This window comes from Argopecten irradians, chromosome 6, assembly GCF_041381155.1.
Source record: "Argopecten irradians isolate NY chromosome 6, Ai_NY, whole genome shotgun sequence".
Lineage (NCBI taxonomy): Eukaryota > Metazoa > Mollusca > Bivalvia > Pectinida > Pectinidae > Argopecten > Argopecten irradians.
In genome coordinates, this window is record NC_091139.1 from 5,850,848 (window position 1) to 5,874,285 (window position 23,438).

A 23,438-nucleotide genomic window follows, 5' to 3' on the forward strand; every position below is an offset into this window, starting at 1 on the left:
GGAATGTTAGCTATGTCAACCATTAGAACTCACCAGGAAAGTTAGCTATGTCGACCATGAAACTCATCATGTTAGTTAGCTATATCAGCTGTGAGAACTCGCCAGGTAAGTAAGCTATGTCGGCCATGAGAACTCATCAGGTAAGTTAGTAATGTCTTCCGTGAGAGCTTGACAGGAAAGTTAGCTATGTCGGCCATGAGAACTCACCAGGTTAAGTTAGTTATATCAGCTGTGAGAACTCACCATAAGTTAACCATGTCTGTCATGAGAACTTTTGAATTGTTAATCAAAGCTATAACAAAGCAACAGCTGATGCAATACATTGAAAAGTCGTAATTGAGCTAAACTCAGCATCAGTTTACTTTTGTTCAGTTGATTCAATATGTCGTTATATTTTCAGATGAGCTCTGTGGTATCTTTGTCAAAAGTATTGGTGAAGGCAGTGCTGCTGCTCAGGATGGCAGGATACAGGTTAATGACCAAATCATACAGGTAAGATACAGGTTAACAACCAAATCATACAGGTAAGATACAGGTTAACGACCAAATCATACAGGTAAGATACTAGTTAATGACCAAATCATACAGGTAAGATACAGGTTAACGACCCAATCATACAGGTAAGATACAGGTTAACGACCAAATCATACAGGTAAGATACAGGTTAATGACCAAATCATACAGGTAAGATACAAGTTAATGACCAAATCATACAGGTAAGATACAGGTTAACGACCAAATCATACAGGTAAGATACAGGTTAATGACCAAATCATACAGGTAAGATACAGGTTAACGACCAAATCATACAGGTAAGATACAGGTTAATGACCAAATCATATAGGTAAGATACAGGTTAATGACCAAATCATACAGGTAAGATACAGGTTAATGACCAAATCATACAGGTAAGATACAGGTTATACAAACTCGTACAGGTTAACACATACAGGTAAGATACAGGTTAACGACCAAATCATACAGGTAAGATACAGGTTAATGACCAAATCATACAGGTAAGATACAGGTTAACGACCAAATCATACAGGTAAGATACAGGTTAACGACCAAATCATACAGGTAAGATACAGGTTAATGACCAAATCATACAGGTAAGATACAGGTTAATGACCAAATCATACAGGTAAGATACAGGTTAACGACCAAATCATACAGGTAAGATACAGGTTAACGACCAAATCATACAGGTAAGATACAGGTTAATGACCAAATCATACAGGTAAGATACAGGTTAATGACCAAATCATACAGGTAAGATACAGGTTAACGACCAAATCATACAGGTAAGATACAGGTTAACGACCAAATCATACAGGTAAGATACAGGTTAATGACCAAATCATACAGGTAAGATACAGGTTAATGACCAAATCATACAGGTAAGATACAGGTTAACGACCAAATCATACAGGTAAGATACAGGTTAATGACCAAATCATACAGGTAAGATACAGGTTAATGACCAAATCATACAGGTAAGATACAGGTTAACGACCGAATCATACAGGTAAGATACAGGTTAACGACCAAATCATACAGGTAAGATACAGGTTAATGACCAAATCATACAGGTAAGATACAGGTTAATGACCAAATCATACAGGTAAGATACAGGTTAACGACCGAATCATACAGGTAAGATACAGGTTAATGACCAAATCATACAGGTAAGATACAGGTTAACGACCAAATCATACAGGTAAGATACAGGTTAATGACCAAATCATACAGGTAAGATACAGGTTAACGACCAAATCATACAGGTAAGATACAGGTTAATGACCAAATCATATAGGTAAGATACAGGTTAACGACCAAATCATACAGGTAAGATACAGGTTAACGACCAAATCATACAGGTAAGATACAGGTTAATGACCAAATCATACAGGTAAGATACAGGTTAACGACCAAATCATACAGGTAAGATACAGGTTAATGACCAAATCATACAGATAAGATACAGGTTAACGACCTAATCATACAGGTAAGATACAGGTTAACGACCAAATCATACAGGTAAGATACAGGTTTACGACCAAATCATACAGGTAAGATACAGGTTAATGACCAAATCATACAGGTAAGATACAGGTTAACGACCAAATCATACAGGTAAGATACAGGTTAACGATCAAATCATATAAATAAGGTACAGGTTAACGACCAAATTATACAGGCATGATACAGGTTAATGACCAAATTCAAGATCTGAAAGACTGTTGTTGAACTTATTAGAGCAATATTTTAAATCATTATTTCCAACTCACTTAGAAACAAAATTCATACTACCTTAGCTTTAAGAAGCGATAAACTTACTTGAAATGAATCTGGGATGCTTTGACTTTTATTCCTCTTTTACACCTGAGTTAATTACTTATTTACAGGTAGATAATCAGGTGTTAACTGGGTTTTCGAATCACGAGGCAGTAGAAGTTCTCCGTAAGACAGGCCAGATGGTCCACCTCAAACTGGCACGCTACCAACATGGACCGAAGTTTGAGAAGCTCCAGCAGTATCTGTGTAAGTTCTTGAAAAGATCTAGCTAATCTGTAATTATGTCTAAAATTTTCTATTTAATGATTAATTGGCTATGAGAATGAAGAAAAATGGTCAGGATTGTTGTTAAGACTATAACTTCCATAGAATTGACTTGAGATAAGTGAAGAAATTGTCAAAGATATTTCCTTAAAGATCTTTTTAATTAAATGATCAATGTTGTAAAAAAAAAAAATACTTTAAACCAATTTTCTTTCGCGGCTATTTAAATTTTTGCGATTTTTCATATCAAAACATGTTCGCGAAGATCAACATTAGCAGATTTCAAAAATATACATAAATTCCCTACAAAATCAATGATGTAAATACTCGTTATTAATTCGAGGGAATAAACTTTTGTGAATTTATTTGGATTACGAAATTTGTGAAAGTAAGTCGCACGCGGAAGAAGGTTGATTTACGGTGTACACAAGATATTTATTTATGTCTTTGCTACTCTTCAGACTTATAAAAGTAGAATGTAGTATAATATACCGTATTTGACCCAATAAGCGCCCAGATGTACCAACAAGTCCCTTCCCCTTTTTGAGGCCTCAAAATCAATTGCTCCGGAGGCATAAATAATGACCGACACTACACAAAACTGTATAGATTTGCAATAATTTCATCTTATTAGCACCTTTTCATTTGTTTCAATTTTTTAAGCACCCTGGGCGCTTATTGGGCCGAATAAGGTATACTAAAAGACATGTGACAAAGCTGCAGCGCAAACTGATATTTTGTCAACTTAAATATTTTTGAAGTTGCTATTTAGCAAATCAACTCAAAGTGGCTGAAAGTGGTGCAAAACGCTCAGTTATATATATAAACACCTGTGGGCTATGGATTAAAAACTGTCAAGAGTTATCGAGATCAAGATCAATAAACATTTCACAGAGGAATCAGAGTGTGGTTAATTGAGCAATATGGCGGAAATAATGATAACATGTTGTTTTTGTACGGCTTCATTCACCAGGCAAGTGTCATCAATACGGGCTGGAAGTGCTACAGATGATACAATCAGAGAACGGCCATTGATCTGGTGCTTCATTTGTCGGGAACATTAAGATCATTTGTCAGGCTGATAAATGTAAACAATCACCTGTGTTTGCTAACTATTACCATATTTTATTGAGTGTACTCATCGAATGTGATGTAAATATAGATTGGAGTTGTCGTCTGCTGTAATTGTCCCTTCTACATTTACATGTAGTATACATTATATTAATGTCTGAGGACTGGCAGGAATTTATATATAATGTTATAGACAAAAAGGCTTTTAACTGTTACAAAAAAATTTAAAAAATTGTCTTCTTTTTCAGTTGATAAATAAAATAAGTACACGTTTTTGTTGCCGATTTTACCAGGTCCCGATTTCTAGAAACAAAAAATACAGAATTAGGTCAAAACTTAAGATTTTTCTTGTGTCCAAAAAAAAAAAAAAAAAAAAAATTATGTCAAAGTGAGTGGTCGAGTGGTACAGATTTCCTGACATATTACCACAAGCCCTTGGCCTCCACCGCTAGCCAGGTCATGAGTTTGAATCCCATGTGGGGAAGTTGCCAGGTACTGTCTGGTTATATTGAGTGTAATCAAACCAAAGCAAACCTTAGGTCAAAATTTTGTACTTAAGTTCATTTTTGAGAAGGCTTGTTTCAAGAATTTGGAAAAACTCTTTATGAATTAAAAAATGTTGAAACAAATTGATTCTTCACTTCTTGTTCAGAACACATGATCAACAGCTTCTGAAATTTTCTAATGTAACTCTAGTACAAGTATTTCCTTTCTCTTCAGCACAACCAATCGGAATGCAAACGATACCTCCGTACAACATGGCCCAGGGGATGGACATGACCGGTATGGTCCATGATCAGAACCACCAGGGCCTCGGACTGGATGAAATCGGCTTCCTTACGGACGAAGATTACAGTAAGTATAAATATAAGGAATGTTTTAGTTAAAGAAGAATATGTCTTATTGTGATGTAGACATGTCAATAAATACTGATGTGTCTTATTGATGACAGACGTGTCAATAAATGCTGATGTGTCTTATTGATGAAAAGACATGTCAATAAATGCTGATGTGTCTTATTGATGACAGACGTGTCAATAAATGCTGATGTGTCTTATTGATGAAAAGACATGTCAATAAATACTGATGTGTCTTATTGATGAGTAGACATGGCAACACATGCTGATGTGTCTTATTGATGAGTAGACATGGCAACAAATCCTGATGTGTCTTATTGATGAGTAGACATGGAGACACATGCTGATGTGTCTTATTGATGAGTAGACATGGCAACACATTCTGATGTATCTTATTGATGAGTAGACATGGCAACAAATCCTGATGTGTCTTATTGATGAGTAGACATGGAGACACATGCTGATGTGTCTTATTGATGAGTACACATGGAGACACATGCTGATGTGTCTTATTGATGAGTAGACATGGCAACACATTCTGATGTATCTTATTGATGAGTAGACATGGCAACAAATCCTGATGTGTCTTATTGATGAGTAGACATGGAGACACATGCTGATGTGTCTTATTGATGAGTACACATGGAGACACATGCTGATGTGTCTTATTGATGAGTAGACATGGCAACACATGCTGATATGTCTTATTGATGAGTAGACATGGCAACAAATCCTGATGTGTCTTATTGATGAGTAGACATGGAGACACATGCTGATATGTCTTATTGATGAGTAGACATGGCAACACATGATGATGTGTCTTATTGATGAGTAGACATATGTCATGATGTCTTAAATGTCTTATTACATGATAAATGATAGTTGATGCCAGTCTTACTTATCATACATAGGAATATAATGTCCAAATGCCACGTGTCTTATTGACAAATGTGCATTTAATGAACAGATTCAGTCCTGTTGTACCAGTGTCCTGTGCAAATCTGCTGTATCATATACCAGTTACTACAATACCAAAATGCTTTTTGATCATGAAGAGCTACAAAATTTGTTCAAATGAATAACCTTGACCTTCATTTTATATTTTATCACAATTGCATTACTTCTATTGAATTGCATTATGCCAATAGTCAGATGACATTTAAGGCCTATTGGGCCTCTTGTTTTTTTTATATTTAATAGTACTGTGTGATACTGTGCTGGTATAGTGTTAGTCTGGACGATAGGAAATCTGATACCATATTCAAACCAATAAGTGCCCAGGGCACTTAAAAATTACATAAGACAAATATATCTGATGGTGTGCGTAATAGGACTAAATTTTGACTAGTTTAATTACTTTTGAATGATATTGTATAAGCGGCGACTTCAAGCCTGTAAATTTGGCTTTTAATATATATGAGAGTGAAATTGAGGACTCAAAAATGTGAAGAGGTGTTTATAGGGATAGGAGGGGGGGGGGCTTTGTAGGGTTGACTGCGGTATTTAAACTTGTCAGGACTTATCCAGTAGGAGCTGATATAAGTACCGAGGTCATACGCCTTACGTAACAACGTCTCTCTGTCGAGACTTGCTTCAGACACCATTCACTACAGTAAAGATGATTTTGTTAGCAAGATCAATGTTAGCACTTTCCTCAGATAGAAAATCCATTCTGAGTAGCATTTCATATGTAGTGTTGGCCATGAAGCAAATTTGAAGAATCAGGTTTGCTAAGCATCAGGTTCCATCTTTCTGCCCAAAGTCCATTTAGACACATTTGCCTGCCTGATTTAGTAGATACCAGGATCAAGATGGATTTCTCATGTCGTGTAGAGAGTTGTTTTATACTGTAGGAAAATGATTTAAGAACATGTAGAAGTTACATAGTAAGGATCAGTTAGGTTAGCTTGGAAGCTTGGAAGGGAAATTGTTCGACACTGGAAAGAGGGAAAATATACAAAATGCCAGGGGTGGCCATGGGGGTGCGGGAGAAGGGTTGGGAATGTGGGTGAAGGGGTGGGGATGTGGGTGAAGGGGTGGGGATGTGAAAAAAATGATATGAAAGGGGACAGTATTATGGTGGGAATTAAGGAAAGAATTCGGGTGGAAAGGGAAATAAGGCGGAAGGAGAAAGGATTAGAATTGGAGGGAAAAAGGATCAAAGAAGGAGCTGAGAAAGAATTGAAATGAGAAGGAGCTGATTTGAATGGCATGGGAAAAATTTTGTTAAAAATTTGAGTGGGAGTGAAATGTAATGAAAAAATTAATGAAAAAAGGAAAATATTTGGTTGAAAAAATTTGAGTGGGAGGGAAATTTAATGAAAAAAAAATAAAGGAAAAAGGAAAAAAAGATTTGGTTGAAAGGAAAACAATTGGGGTTGGAGAGAAAATGATTAGAGTACCATAAGTGTAGAAAAGAACAGGTCGGAATGAAATTGAAAAGCAAAGATTTTTTTTTTAAGTGGATAGGGAATGTGATTTTGAAGGAAGAGATTTGGGCATAAGATGAGAGGGGATGGATTAAAAGCTTTAGATTATATAAAAATTATTTGGAAATCTGTGGAAACAATGATAAAAAATAGATGAATGGGTACAGGGCTTTATTGGGGAATGGTTTTAGGTTGATTACTGAGTTGTAAGGAACTAGCTTAAGGTGAGGAAACAGATTCTGGTTAGATGGAGATTATAGTATTTTTGTGGGATGAATTTAATGAGATTAATTCAAAGACATTTAGTTGTTAATTAGAAAAAAAGACAATAGGATTGAACAAAAGTGATAACAACTTACTGCTCCATCCTGATGAGTTTGAGGGGAGTTGATCGTAATATTGAGGGGAAATGTAAAAGTGTTTTTAATGTGACACATTAGTATTCACAACAGTGGTCTATGCCTGTACTATTTTCAAAAACCAGAAAAAGTTCATTCTAAAATGTCATTGATAAACCACTATGTAGCTCTATTCGGTCTTTGCATATTACAGAGTTAGCTCCCTTGCTGGTTGGTATCGATTGTTATGTCATTATTTTGTAAGCGCAATACATGTCATTTTCTCCAAAAAGTATGACGTTACACTCGCAAACACATGACGTCACAATCGATACCTACCTGCAAGGGTAGATAACTCTGTAATATGCAAATAGAGAATACACAGCTAAGACAAACCGTTAATTCACGGATTTCCCGGAGGACGTACTATTTAAACACTCAGTAATGCCCCCATACAGAAGAGTGACTCTCGGTCTTTTCATTAACTCCTACAGTACTTGTGTAATACTTTTTTTTAGACAATTTGATTAGCCTTTCATTGTCTGTTGGAGAACGGCTGGGCTGATTTGATTGGTATGGTCTATATATCCTCATCAGGACCCGATTTCATGTTCAGCAGGATTCATACAAACTCTATCAACGTTAACATCTGTGTTGCTTAGTGTCGAGAACTCTTCGACGGAGACATATGGCAGCCAATAAAATTGGATCGTCACAGATATGGACCTAGCTAGCCAGATTATTTACTACATCATTATCTACTACATTACCTTCATAGCCCAGTGATACTTTTTCGACCATTTTTTTAAAAATTTGTGTTATTAAGATTTAGATACCCCTGCATTGAAGTTAAGGGGTAGGGGGCTGTATACTGGGTATATATATGTCTGTTCGTCCGTGTATTGTCTGTCTGTTTGTTGACACAATTCTGTCTGGCAAACTCCTCCTAAACTACACGACAGATTTTGATAAAACTTGTTAGTACCCCGACATAAAGGGAAGCTGAGTAAACTATATAGGGTTCTACAATGTCCCCTATTAATGGAGTCATTACTAAATTTGTGCAGCGGGGGTAATTAGTCGTCAACTCTGGTGACAGTTCTAAGTTTGTTCTAGATCTGTGTTATTTAGATTTTTAGTAACCTTACATTGTTGTCTTTCAATAAACAATATAAGGTGTTGAAAATCTCCATCTAAACGTTATAGTGTTATGGTAGGTTTAAATTGTGAGACATTTACAGATAAACCAGAATCAATGATATGTGTATTTATAAGTAAGCATTCATCAGATAATCACCTGTATCCTTAAGTTTAAAGATTGAACTTTGAATGTTCTTAACCTATCAGGTATAACATCTTCAGTAAATCAAGAGACCTGCAAGAATACCACTTTAGCATTCATTCCCAGCATGACTATGCAAAACTTTTACCTGTGACCCTTGCACAGCATTCAGCTGAATTGACTTATGACCTTTGCATGACCTTTAGTGTAATTGGCCTTTAGCCAGTGACCTCCAGAGGTTAATAAGTCCAGTATGATGATTGATAGATATGAAATTAAGTGCATGGATATCGTGGCATTTCTGGATGCTGTCTAAAACACAGACGTTAATGCATCTCTAATAGAATTATCTGTTCTTCTCTCTATCAATCTTCATTTCTGATGATTGCTGCCTTCATCAAAAGCATAAAATCAATATTTCCACTTGGACACCTCAACAGAATTTTCAGAAATTATTTTTTTTCCAGATAAACCAGAATCTTTTAATCATATCTATACAAACTCTAAGCTTAAAGGCTATCTTAAAACTATTAACAATCTAGCAATAAAATTATGCTTTATACTTGTACATTAAGTGAAATTGTAAAGGTATGAGGTATTACAGGTGATATTTTAAAGTATGGGGTATAACAGATGATATTGTAAAGGTGTGAGGTATTACAGGTGATATTGTAAAGGTGTGAGGTATTACAGGTGATATTGTAAAGGTGTAAGGTATTACAGGTGATATTGTAAAGGTGTGAGGTATTACAGGTGATATTGTAAAGGTGTGAGGTATTACAGGTGATATTGTAAAGGTGTGAGGTATTACAGGTGATACTGTAAAGGTGTGATGTATTACAGGTGAAATTGTAAAGGTGTGAGGTAGTACAGGTGATATTGTAAAGGTGTGAGGTATTACAGGTGATATTGTAAAGATGTGAGGTATTACAGGTGATATTGTAAAGTGTGAGGTATTACAAGTGATATTATAAAGGTTTGATGTATTACAGGTGATATTGTAAAGGTGTGGGATATTACAGGTGATATTATAAAGGTATGAGATATTACAGGTAAAGTTGTAAAGGTGTGGGGAATTACAGGTGATATTGTAAAGGTGTGAGATATTACAGGTGATATTATAAAGGTGTGAGGTATTACAGGTGATATTGTACAGGTGTGGGGTATTACAGGTGATATTGTAAAGGTGTGAGATATTACAGGTGATATTGTAAAGGTGTAAGGTAGTACAGGTGATATTGTAAAGGTGTGAGGTATTACAGGTGATACTGTAAAGGTGTGATGTATTACAGGTGAAATTGTAAAGGTGTGAGGTAGTACAGGTGATATTGTAAAGGTGTGGGGTATTACAGGTGATATTGTAAAGTGTGAGGTATTACAGGTGATATTGTAAAGTGTGAGGTATTACAGGTGATACTGTAAAGGTGTGAGGTATTACAGGTGATATTATAAAGGTTTGATGTATTACAGGTGATATTGTAAAGGTGTGGGATATTACAGGTGATATTATAAAGGTATGAGATATTACAGGTAAAGTTGTAAAGGTGTGGGGAATTACAGGTGATATTGTAAAGGTGTGAGGTATTACAGGTGATATTATAAAGGTGTGAGGTATTACAGGTGATATTGTAAAGGTGTGGGGTATTACAGGTGATATTGTAAAGGTGTGAGATATTACAGGTGATATTGTAAAGGTGTGAGGTATTACAGGTGATATTGTAAAGGTGTGGGGTATTACAGGTGATATTGTAAAGGTGTGAGGTATTACAGGTGATATTGTAAAGGTGTGAGGTATTACAGGTGATATTGAAAAAGTGTGAGGTATTACAGTTGATATTATAAAGGTGTGGGGTATTACAGGTGATATTGTAAAGGTGTGGGGTATTACAGGTGATATTGTAAAGGTGTGGGGTATTACAGGTGATATTGTATAGGTGTGAGGTATTACAGGTGATATTGTACAGGTGTGGGGTATTACAGGTGATAATGTAAAGGTGCGGGGTATTACAGTTGATATTGTACAGTTGTGTGGTATTACAGGTGATATTGTAAAGGTGTGGGGTATTGCAGTTGAAATTGTAAAGGTGTTAGGTATTACAGGTGATATTGTAAAGGTGTGGGGTATTACAGGTGATATTGTAAAGGTGTGAGGTATTACAGGTTATATTATAAAGATGTGGGGTATTACAGGTGATATTGTAAAGGTGTGGGGTATTACAGGTGATATTGTATAGGTGTGAGGTATTACAGGTGATATTGTAAAGGTGTGGGGTATTACAGGTGATATTATAAAGGTGTGAGGTATTACAGGTGATATTATAAAGATGTGGGGTATTACAGGTGATATTGTAAAGGTGTGGGGTATTACAGGTGATATTGTAAAGGTGTGAGGTATTACAGGTGATATTGTAAAGGTGTGGGGTATTACAGGTGATATTGTAAAGGTGTGGGGTATTACAGGTGATATTGTACAGGTGTGGGGTATTACAGGTGATATTGTAAAGGTGTGTGGTATTACAGATGATATTTTAAAGGTGTTGGGTATCACAGGTGATATTATAAAGGTGTGGGGTATTACAGATGATATTGTAAAGGTGTGGGGTATTACAGGTGATATTATAGAGGTGTGAGGTATTACAGGTGATTTGGTAAAGGTGTGAGGTGTTACAGGTGATATTGTAAAGGTGTGAGGTATTACAGGTGATATTGTAAAGGTGTGGGGTATTACAGGTGATTTGGTAAAGGTGTGAGGTATTACAGGTGATTTGGTAAAGGTGTGAGGTATTACAGGTGATATTGTAAAGGTGTGTGGTATTACCGGTGATATTGTAAAGGTGTGAGGTATTACAGGTGATATTATAAAGATGTGGGGTATTACAGGTGATATTATAAAGGTATGAGGTATTACAGGTGATATTGTAAAGGTGTGGGGTATTACAGGTGATATTGTAAAGGTGTGAGGTATTACAGGCCTCAAAGTAGCACTTGGGAATGACTAGCCAATTGGCGAGTGACCTCTAAATTTTACTCGCCAAATGTTGTCAAGAGAAATTTATAAGATTCATATATTGATTTGATGTGTTAAGAGCTTTATTGAGACACCTTACACTATTGAGCAAGCAGATACACATGTACAAGTATTAAAAACATGAAAAACATAATTTTGTGTTGGTCAAAACTCTTTTTATTCAACAACTGCAATGTCCCACTAAACAGCCTCTGTACTTCAGCTTCCTTTTTGTTTTAAACCATTTTTCAATCTGTTTAAATTTTATATACGGTAATATAAGTAATTTATATATAAATGTATAGTAATTATCAATATATCTCAAATTTATTCAGTTACTAATTCATATCGCGCCGATTAGGGTTATTATATTTTATTTAAAATTGAATAAATTGGGCCTAATATCTCAGGCAGTAATGTACAAGCTTCCAAGAGTCCGTTTTTCGTTGCATATGTCTACCAGCGGCTTGGAATTTAGTTGTGGCTTGGCGAATCTATACATATATACATTGACGAACTTTATGTGCATATCTTGCAATGTTTTTGCAACACATTGTTTGCGTTGTTTGAAAGTTGTGTCCGACTGTACTTTCGTTTGAACTTGAAGCGATAACAATATCATGAATGTCTTACTGTCTTTCTGTGTCACACAAGCGTCTGTCTCTTTCGTAACAATCAGTAGTTGGACACAAAGTCTGTTTTGCCGGCCATTGATCAATTAATAACCTGTTTACACATCTTTCAGAACATCGTACCTTCGTCATGTCTTGGCCACAACATTCGTTCAGCCATGTCGAAGCGTTTGCTTCCTGTTGATGTATTGGCTTCAGTCCCTTTTTTCACATGAATCCAGAGTCAAAACTGCCATTGTTCTCTGTTTGTTTTGACTTTTTAAAGCCAAAACAAGTCAGGGGGATTTGCCCCGGCCTTTTTGCCGCCATATTGCTACTGATACATGAGGTAGGGTCATCAAGACGCTTTACAGCAGGCAGTGATTATGCTTTTAAGCGCTTTTCTTACACAGATTAGATATGTGTAACTATTAAAAGAACCGAACACATAAAATAAATCCGGAAATATTAAGGAATTTTTTACTCGCCGTTTGGCGATACATTGTTAATTTTAACTCGCCTTTGGGAATATTTACTCGCATATGCGAGTAAATTTCTCTCAACTTTGAGGCCTGTATTACAGGTGATTGTGGGGTATTACAGGTGATATTGTATAAGTGTGTGGTATTACAGGTGATATTGTACAGGTGTGGGGTATTACAGGTGATATTGTAAAGGTGTGATATATTACATGTGATATTGTAAAGGTGTAAGGTATTACAGTGATATTATAAAGGTTTGAGGTATTACAGGTGATATTATAAAGGTCTGAGGTATTACAGGTGATATTGTAAAGGTGTGGGATATAACAGGTGATATTATAAAGGTTTGAGGTATTACAGGTGATATTATAAAGGTCTGAGGTATTACAGGTGATATTGTAAAGGTGTGATATATTACATGTGATATTGTAAAGGTGTGAGGTATTACAGGTGATATTGTAAAGGTGTGAGGTATTACAGGTGATATTGTAAAGGTGTGAGGTATTACAGGTGATATTGTAAAGGTGTGAGATATTACAGGTGATATTGTAAAGGTGTTAGGTATTACAGGTGATATTGTAAAGGATGTGAGTATTACAGGTGATATTGTAAAGGTGTGAGGTGTTACAGGTGATATTGTAAAGGTGTGATTATTACAGGTGATATTGTAAAGGTGTGAGGTATTACAGGTGATATTGTAAAGATGTGAGATATTACAGGTGATATTGTAAAGGTGTGAGGTATTACAGGTGATATTGTAAAGGTGTGATTATTACAGGTGATATTGTAAAGGTGTGAGGTATTACAGGTAAAGTTGTAAAGGTGTGGGGAATTACAGGTGATATTGTAAAGGTGTGAGGTATTACAGGTGATATTATAAAGGTGTTGGGTATTACAGGTGATATTGTAAAGTGTTAAGGTGATTTGTAAAGGTGTGATTATTAAGGTGATATTGTAAAGGTGTGGGGAATTACAGGTGATATTGTAAAGGTGTGAGATATTACAGGTGATTATGGTATTAAAGGTGTGGGTGTATTACAGGTGTGATGGTATTACAGGTGATATTGTAAAGGTGTGAGGTATTACAGGTGATATTGTAAAGGTGTGTGAGGTATTACAGGTGATATTGTAAAGGTGTGAGTATTACAGGTGATTGTGAGTGTATTACAGGTGATATGGTAAAGGTTTTGGTATTACAGGTGATATTGTAAAGGTGTATTACAGGATATGTACAGGTGATATTGTGAAGGTAAAGGTGAGGTATTACAGGTGATATTGTAAAGGTGTGAGGATATTACAGGTGATATTGAAAGTTGATAGTAAAGGTTGTTGAGGTATTACAGGTGATATTGTAAAGGTGTGAGGTATTACAGGTGATATTGTAAAGGTGTGAGGTATTACAGGTGATATTGTAAAGGTGTGAGGTATTACAGGTGATATTGTAAAGGTGTGAGGTATTACAGGTGATATTGTAAAGGTGTGGGGATACAGGTGATATTTAAAGGTGTGATATTTGATATTGTAAAGGTGTGAGGTATTACAGGTGATATTGTAAAGGTGTGAGGTATTACAGGTGATATTGTAAAGGTGTGTGGTATTTACAGGTGATATTGTAAAGGTGTGAGGTATTACAGGTGATATTGTAAAGTGTGGGGTATTACAGGTGATATGTAAAGGTGTGGGGTATTACAGGTGATATTGTAAAGGTGTGAGGTATTACAGGTGATATTGTAAAGGTGTGGGTAGGTATTACAGGTGTATACAGGTGATATTGTAAAGGTGTGAGGTATTACAGGTGATATTGTAAAGGTGTAGGTATTACAAGGTGATTTGTAAAGGTGTGAGGTATTACAGGTGATATTGTAAAGGTGTGGGTATTACAGGTGATATTGTAAAGGTGTGAGGTATTACAGGTGATATTGTAAAGGTGTGAGGTATTACAGGTGATATTGTAAATTGTAAAGGTGTGGGTATTACAGGTGATATTGTAAAGGTTGTGGGTATTACAGGTGATATTGTAAAGGTGTGAGGTATTACAGGTGATATTGTAAAGGTGTAAGGTATTACAGGTGATATTGTAAAGGTGTGAGGTATTACAGGTGATATTGTAAAGGTGTAAGGTATTACAGGTGATATTGTAAAGGTGTGAGGTATTACAGGGTGATTAGTATAGGTGTGAGGTATTACAGGTGATATTGTAAAGGTGTGAGGTATTACAGGTGATATTGTAAAGGTGTTGATACAGGTATTTACAGTGTGATATTGTATAAAGGTGTGAGGTATTACAGGTGATATTGTAAAGGTGTGGGGTATTACAGGTGATATTGTAAAGGTGTGAGGTATTACAGGTGATATTGTAAAGGTGTGGGGTATTACAGGTGATATTGTAAAGGTGTGGGGTATTACAGGTGATATTGTAAAGGTGTGAGGTATTACAGGTGATATTGTAAAGGTGTGAGGTATTACAGGTGATATTGTAAAGGTGTGAGGTATTACAGGTGATATTGTAAAGGTGTGGGGTATTACAGGTGATATTGTAAAGGTGTGAGGTATTACAGGTGATATTGTAAAGGTGTGTTAAGGGTATTACAGGTGATATTGTAAAGTAAGTGTGGGGTATTACAGGTGATATTTATAAAGGTGTGAGGTATTACAGGTGATATTGTAAAGGTGTGAGGTATTACAGGTGATATATTGTAAAGGTGTGGGGTATTACAGGTGATATTGTAAAGGTGTGTGGGTATTACAGGTGATATTGTAAAGGTGTGAGGTATTACAGGTGATATTGTAAAAGGTGTGAGGTATTACAGGTGATATTGTAAAGGTGTGGGGTATTACAGGTGATATTGTAAAGGTGTGAGGTATTACAGTGATTAGGTGGTATTACAGTGATATTGTAAGGTGTGGGGTATTACAGGTGATATTGTAAAGGTGTGGGGTATTACAGGTGATATTGTAAAGGTGTGGGGTATTACAGGTGATATTGTAAAGGTGTGAGGTATTACAGGTGATTTGTAAAGGTGTGGGTATTACAGGTGATATTATAAAGGTGTGGGTATTACAGGTGATATTGTAAAGGTGTGGGGTATTACAGGTGATATTATAAAGGTGTGGGGTATTACAGGTGATATTGTAAAGGTGTTGAGGTATTACAGGTGATATTGTAAAGGTGTGGTATTACAGGTGATATTGTAAAGGTGTGAGGTATTACAGGTGATATTGTAAAGGTGTGAGGTATTACAGGTGATATTGTAAAGGTGTGAGGTATTACAGGTGATATTGTAAAGGTGTGGGGTATTACAGGTGATATTGTAAAGGTGTGGGGTATTACAGGTGATATTGTAAAGGTGTGGAGGTATTACAGGTGATATTGTAAAGGTGTGAGGTATTACAGGTGATATTGTAAAGGTGTGAGGTATTACAGGTGATATTGTAAAGGTGTGAGGTATTACAGGTGATATTGTAAAGGTGTGGGTATTACAGGTGATATTGTAAAGGTGTGTTGGGGTATTACAGGTGATATTATAAAGGTGTGAGGTATTACAGGTGATATTGTAAAGGTGTGGGGTATTACAGGTGATATTATAAAGGTGTGGGGTATTACAGGTGATATTGTAAAGGTGTGGGGTATTACAGGTGATATTGTAAAGGTTAGGTATTACAGGTGATATTGTAAAGGTGTGGGTATTACAGGTGATATTGTAAAGGTGTGAGGTATTACAGGTGATATTGTAAAGGTGTTAGGTATTACAGGTGATATTGTAAAGGTGTGGGGTATTACAGGTGATATTGTAAAGGTGTGGGTATTACAGGTGATATTGTAAAGGTGTGAGGTATTACAGGTGATATTGTAAAGGTGTGGGGTATTACAGGTGATATTGTAAAGGGTGTGGGGTATTACAGGTGATATTGTAAAGGTGTGGGGTATTACAGGTGATATTGTAAAGGTGTGGGGTATTACAGGTGATATTGTAAAGGTGTGGGGTATTACAGGTGATATTGTAAAGGTGTGTGGGTATTACAGGTGATATTGTAACAGGTGTGGGTATTACAGGTGATATTGTAAAGGTGTGAGATATTACAGGTGATATTGTAAAGGTGTGGGGTATTACAGATGATATTGTAAAGGTGTGAGGTATTACAGGTGATATTGTAAAGATGTGGGGTATTACAGGTGATTTGGTAAAGGTGTGAGGTGTTACAGGTGATATTGTAAAGGTGTGAGGTATTACAGGTGATATTGTAAAGATGTGTGGGTATTACAGGTGATTTGGTAAAGGTGTGATGTATTACAGGTGATGTTGTAACAGTTATGTGGTATTACAGGTGATATTGTAAAGGTGTGAGGTATTACAGGTGATATTGTAAAGGTGTGAGGTATTACAGGTGATATTGTAAAGATGTGGGGTATTACAGGTGATTTGGTAAAGGTGTGAGGTATTACAGGTGATTTGGTAAAGGTGTGAGGTATTACAGGTGATTTGGTAAAGGTGTGAGGTATTACAGGTGATATTGTAAAGGTGTGGGGTATTACAGGTGATGTTATAAAGATGTGGGGTATTACAGGTGATATTATAAAGGTATGAGGTATTACAGGTGATATTGTAAAGGTGTGGGGTATTACAGGTGATATTGTAAAGGTGTGGGGTATTACAGGTGATATTGTATAAGGTGTGTGGTATTACAGGTGATATTGTAAAGGTGTGGGGGTTATTACAGGTGATATTGTGAAGGTGTGAGATATTACATGTGATATTGTAAAGGTGTAAGGTATTACAGTGATATTATAAAGGTTTGAGGTATTACAGGTGATATTATAAAGGTCTGAGGTATTACAGGTGATATTGTAAAGGTGTGGGATATAACAGGTGATATTATAAAGGTTTGAGGTATGACAGGTGATATTATAAAGGTCTGAGGTATTACAGGTGATATTGTAAAGGTGTGGGGTATTACAGGTGATATTGTAAAGGTGTGAGGTATTACAGGTGATATTGTAAAGGTGTGGGGTATTACAGGTGATATTGTAAAGGTTTGAGGTATGACAGGTGATATTATAAAGGTCTGAGGTATGACAGGTGATATTATAAAGGTTTGAGGTATGACAGGTGATATTATAAAGGTCTGAGGTATTACAGGTGATATTGTAAAGGTGTGGGGTATTACAGATGATATTGTAAAGGTTTGAGGTATTACAGGTGATATTGTACAGGTGTGGGGTATTACAGGTGATATTGTATAGGTGTGGGGTATTACAGGTGATATTGTAAAGGTGTGAGGGTATTACAGGTGATATTGTAAAGGTGTAAGGTATTACAGGTGAAACTGTAAAGGTGTGATGTATTACAGGTGATATTGTAAAGGTGTAAGGTATTACAGGTGAAACTGTAAAGGTGTGATGTATTACAGGTGATATTGTAAAGGTGTGAGATATTACAGGTGATATTGTAAAGGTGTGGGGTATTACAGGTGATATTGTACAGGTATGATGTATTACAGGTGATATTGTAAAGGTGTGGGGTATTACAGGTGATATTGTAAAGGTGTGATGTATTACAGGTGATATTGTAAATGTGTGATGTATTACAAATTGTGAGGTATGACAGGTGATATTTATAAGGTGTACTGGACTGACAGGTCATTACAGGTGATATTTTAAAAGTGTCTGGAGGTATTACAGGTGATATTGTAAAGGTGAATTGTAAAACTTGAGGTATTACAGGTGATATTGTATTGAATCACATGTACTGGGATTATTTTACAGTGATATTGTAAAAGGTGTATGGATTATTTACAGGTGATATTGTGATAAGGTGTGTAAAGGTATTACAGGTGATATTGTAAAGGTGTGGGGTATTATACAGGTGATGATGGATTACAGGTGATATTTGTAAGGTGTGAGGTATTACAGGTGATATTGTAAAGGTGTGGGGTATTACAGGTGATACAGGTGATTTTATAAGGTGTGTATGTAAACAGGGAGGTATTACAGGTGATATTGTAAAGGTGTGAGGTATTACAGGTGATTACAGGTAAATATTGTAAAGGTGGTGTAAAGGTAAAGTGGGATATTACAGGTGATATTGTAAAGGTGTTAATGAATGAGGGTATTAGATATTGATATTTTAAAAATTTAAAGGTGACGTTATTTCCTGGTAGTTTTTCTTAAATTTACAGGACATATTGTACAGTGTTATGGTGATGGTTTTACAGGTATAACATTTGAAGGGTGATATTATATATGGGTAAAGTACTGTACAGTTTTACAGTGTGATATATAATAAATGTATGTGTGTATTATTACATGTATATTATTAAACATGGAGGACATTACAGGTGATATTGTCACCATCTGTTTGAGGTTTTACAGGTGATATTGAAAATGGTGACATAGGTATTACAGGTGATATTGTAAAGATGTAACAATCTAGGTATTACAGGTGATATTGTAACAGGTTATATTACAGGTGTAAAATGTGTGGGGTATTACTGTTGTCTACTATCACTGATTTTAAAAAAAATAATAAAGGTGATATATGTTTAAACATACAAAAAAGGTATAAGGTTGTATGAAAAAGTCAAATGGTTGTTTTTTGACATTGGTATTACAGGTGATCACTTGTTTATTAACTAGTGTTGGGTATATATAATGTTTATATTATAAACAGGTTGGGGTATTACAGGTGATATTGTAAATGTGTGTGGGTATGAAATTACAGGTAAAATATTAAGGTGTGGGTATTACAGGTGATATTGAAAAAGGGACAATGTGTAGATACTTTACATGATATTGTAAATGATTGTAAAAATTGATTATGGGAATTTTTACAGGTGATATTGAATAACTGTGATGGATATTTACAGGTCATATTTAAAGGTATGTGATATTAATGGTGATATTGTAAACTTTGTCGGTAAGGTTATTTAACAGGTGATATTGTAAAGGTGTAGTAAAAATATCTACATTTTTACAGGTGATATTGTGAAAGGTTTGGGTACAGGTGATATATAAAGGATTATTGAGGTATTATTGGTGAATTTGTGTTATGTTATTACAGGTGAGTCATTTTGAATAAATTGTAATAGATGCTTCAATGTGTGAGGTATTACAGGTAATATTGAAAAATGTAAACCTGTGAGGTCAAAATAATTACAGGTGTATTACTGTTGATTTATAAAGGATCCGCTTTTGTGTAAACTCGGAAAGTGTGAGGTACAAAATTTTACAGTGTGATAATCCTAGTAATTGTGAAAAGGTGTAGACATTTTATTAAGGTGATATTGCTATTTTAGGTCCCACTGTGTTCAGCTTTTGATATTGTAAAGGATGTACAAAATCGGTATTAAGGTGAAAATAATAATCATTGTGTTTATGTCAAAACAGGGTGATTTTAAAAAGACATGTGGGATATTACATGTGTTGATTTGTATAAGGTGTAGGTATTACAGGTGATATTGTAAGGTGTGAGGTCAGTACAGGTGATATTGTAAAGGAAATCACTAATTATGTGAGTATTACAGGTGAAATTGTAAAGGTGATATCTGTTGGTATTTATTGAGATGATTATATAGTAAATGTTGGGTATTACAGGTGATATTTATAAACATGTGTGAGGTACTGAATACAGGTCATTAAAAATTAATAGTTTTGTTATAAAGTGTGAGGTATTAAAAAGGTGATATTGTAAAGGTTGGGATATTACACAGGTGATATTGTATAATGTGTGACTTTAATATTACAGGTGATATTGTGAATATGTGTCCATGAGGTATTAAAATATTAAATTGTTTCCAAACTGGGTATTACAGGTGATGCATTGTAAATTGGGTGTATTACAGGTGATATAGTATTAACTGTGTTTTTGTTCATTAGACAGGTATTACAGGTGATATTTAAAGGTAAAGAGGTATTAAGGGGTTTATTTATGCTGTTGCAAATGTGTATGGTGGTAATAGGATCTCTTGGAACATTGTAAGATTGTGTATAGTGTATAAAGGTAATTGTATAAGGTTCCATTTACAATTTACCTGAAATGCCATTTTTATGAAGGAAGAAGGAAGGTTTGAGGTATGCCCTCTTGATTGTGATAAATGTAAATTATAAATGGTATTTCCAGGTATTGAGTCATATCTATAACAGGTATAGCAGGTGATATTGTAAGTGACGTTTGTGGGGTATTACAGGTATTTGTAAAGGTGTGGTGATATGAAATTTAGTACAGGTGATATTGATAAAGTAGAAACCTGAGGTGTTTTACAGGTGATATTTTTAAAGATAAATTCTAAGACACATTAACAGGTACTTTTAACACAGGTAAATTATTAATTTTATTATATTGTCACATGTGATTAGCTTTTATTACAGGTGGTTAGATTAATTCGAGTTTCACTGTGTGTGTGATTGTATAATTATATGCTCCGAAGTGTTCTTTTATGCCTTAGCCTTATCATCGGTGATCAATTTGAGTTTGAATGTGTGTAATGCTTTCCTGAATTTGATACTGATCTCTGGATGATCAGATGAAGCGTTGGTATGTGAAAAGGTCAGGGGTCACCTGTCTGCAGATTACTTGGTTTTTCTCTGGGCACTTTGACTTTTTCCAAATCGTAGACCCTTGCACGCTTACATTTGGGCCATCAAAAGTGATTTTTACAAGTCATACTCTGTTTGCAATATTGAATTTTCATTATTGATCTCCTTTACTTTATACTGTTAGGCAGGTTATGAATGACCTTCACCCTTATCTTATGCCCATGATGCTAAAATCACAATTATTTTGTTGATTGATCCATGATATCTATCAAAGATAATATTAATTGTCATCTTCAATGTCATTCTCATTAAGGACAGTGTTTATTGTTGTTTTTGTTTGTTTCCAGCAGGTGAACTACTTCCCGACACCGAAACTGCCATCAGAGCATGCTGGGAACCTATCATTGGGGAGGAGTTTGAAGTTGTGGTAAGACAGTACTACATATCATTGTACAGTCAAACCTACCCTAGTGACCACCTCTATATAAAGACCACCTGCTGAATAAGACCATTTTCATAGGGTCCTAAATGGCCAATTTTCATACCATTTTACCTGTATATTATAAATAAGACCACTTTTAAGGCCAATTTCCGTACCATTTGACCAGTGTGTAAGAATCACATTGCCATACAGACCACTGTCCCTTTGTTCTAACATTTATGTAATTATACAATAAACAGTTTGATCATAAGTTTGATCATGATTAATTAACATTCACTCATTCACCCCTACAAACACATTTGAATTCTTCTGATTCAAAGGATGGAACAGTTCATTATAAATTATGAGGGGTGAGTGAGTTAAAAAACAAGGTGCTTAACAAACATGACTTTGAACTAAAACCCATTATCAGAACAGATTTCAGTAGAAAACAAAACACCGATACCGCATTACAGGGATTTCAAGGTCCTAAAACGACGTGGGTAAAGTATGATTTACGCTGTCAATGTGTCCCACGTTTAGGTGATTATTACATTGTATTTTGACATTATTTTATGACGTCGTAATCCCCGTAATGTGGGACTAATTCATGATAAATTGTACTTCACCCTTGTTGTTTTGGGATCTCGAAACCAACACATTATTACATATTCCGTCCTCCTTATTTGAACTTTCGGTCTAATTTGATTCCCCTGTTTGACTTAGATTGCCCATCATTGTTGAAGGGTAAGAAGCTTTATGAAGGAACAGCACACCATTACATGTTTTGTCCTCATTATGATTCTAGACAGGTCTGGCTTGTTTAAAAAATCTGGTCCCATAGGGTTAAGCACTAGCCAGTTTAACCTTTACTGTTAGGGACATGTAGGTCCCGTGGGAGTCGGTAGTGGAGAAGTTTAGCTGTACCTGTATAAACTTACTGTCACAGACCATCATACTTAGCTGTCGGTGATAACCAGAAACAATTTCCTCGTACAGTAATAATGTTGTCAGCTGTGTGGCGATATTTCTTAGGAACGTTAGGAAGAAGCTTTAGTGACTGACAGAGAGGTCTGCGATTTTTAGACGGTGCCAGACGATCATATTCCGGGTCAGTTTGGTTTCAGGCCACTCAGTCTTGGTTATCAGCTGCTCAGACGGTCTTAACACCTCTTTATTAGAATCGTTACCAGGTCGACCTCATCACCTGTCTTTGAGATTATTTTGTGTCCACGGACATTTTCAATCCAGGCTGGTTTGTGGAATGAGCTGCTTTAAAGTATTAGAGAGCTAAGAAAAAAGGAATAAATAGCAGCTGGATGTTAAAATTTGAATATAATTTTTTCCAATTTCATTATGAAAGGAAGATGTACCTAGGGAGGCTCAATAAATCCCAATACATGTAATGGCAATTGATTTCTGTTACACAAGGCCATTCATATTGGAGGCAAAAAATAGGGATAGATTATCTAGCTATAAAACGATAATAGCAATTGGTATTTTCATATGGACTCTCTGCACATCTTTTTACAAAAATCATGAGTTGGAATCTCCATTTCTTGATACAGGTACAGTGAAACCTGTCTATAAAGACCATTTGAGGGACAAGGGAAAGGGGGTCTCTATAGCCAAGTGGTCTTTAAACAAATGTCAATTGGTGTTATAAATAACCACTTGTGACCATAAAAATAATCTTATTAAGCAGGTGGTCTGTATACAGAGGTGGTCATTATAGCAGGTTTTAATGTACAGACAGGTGGGACACTCTCATGATTACACAACTGGAGTATATATAAAACTTTAAACTAAATTTCTATCATGTGCAAAATGGTTCACAAATTTCGT

The 23,438-nt window shown here is 35.6% G+C and overlaps 1 protein-coding gene across 1 annotated transcript in view; it reads left to right on the top strand.

Moving 5' to 3' along the window:
- LOC138324794 (multiple PDZ domain protein-like) overlaps nucleotides 1-23,438 on the top strand; it is a 179,374-nt gene that overhangs the window by 61,796 nt on the left and 94,140 nt on the right. The window contains 4 exon segments of the mRNA XM_069269944.1: nucleotides 401-492; nucleotides 2,409-2,544; nucleotides 4,354-4,488; nucleotides 21,520-21,599. Coding sequence (XP_069126045.1) covers nucleotides 401-492; nucleotides 2,409-2,544; nucleotides 4,354-4,488; nucleotides 21,520-21,599 — 443 coding nt within the window.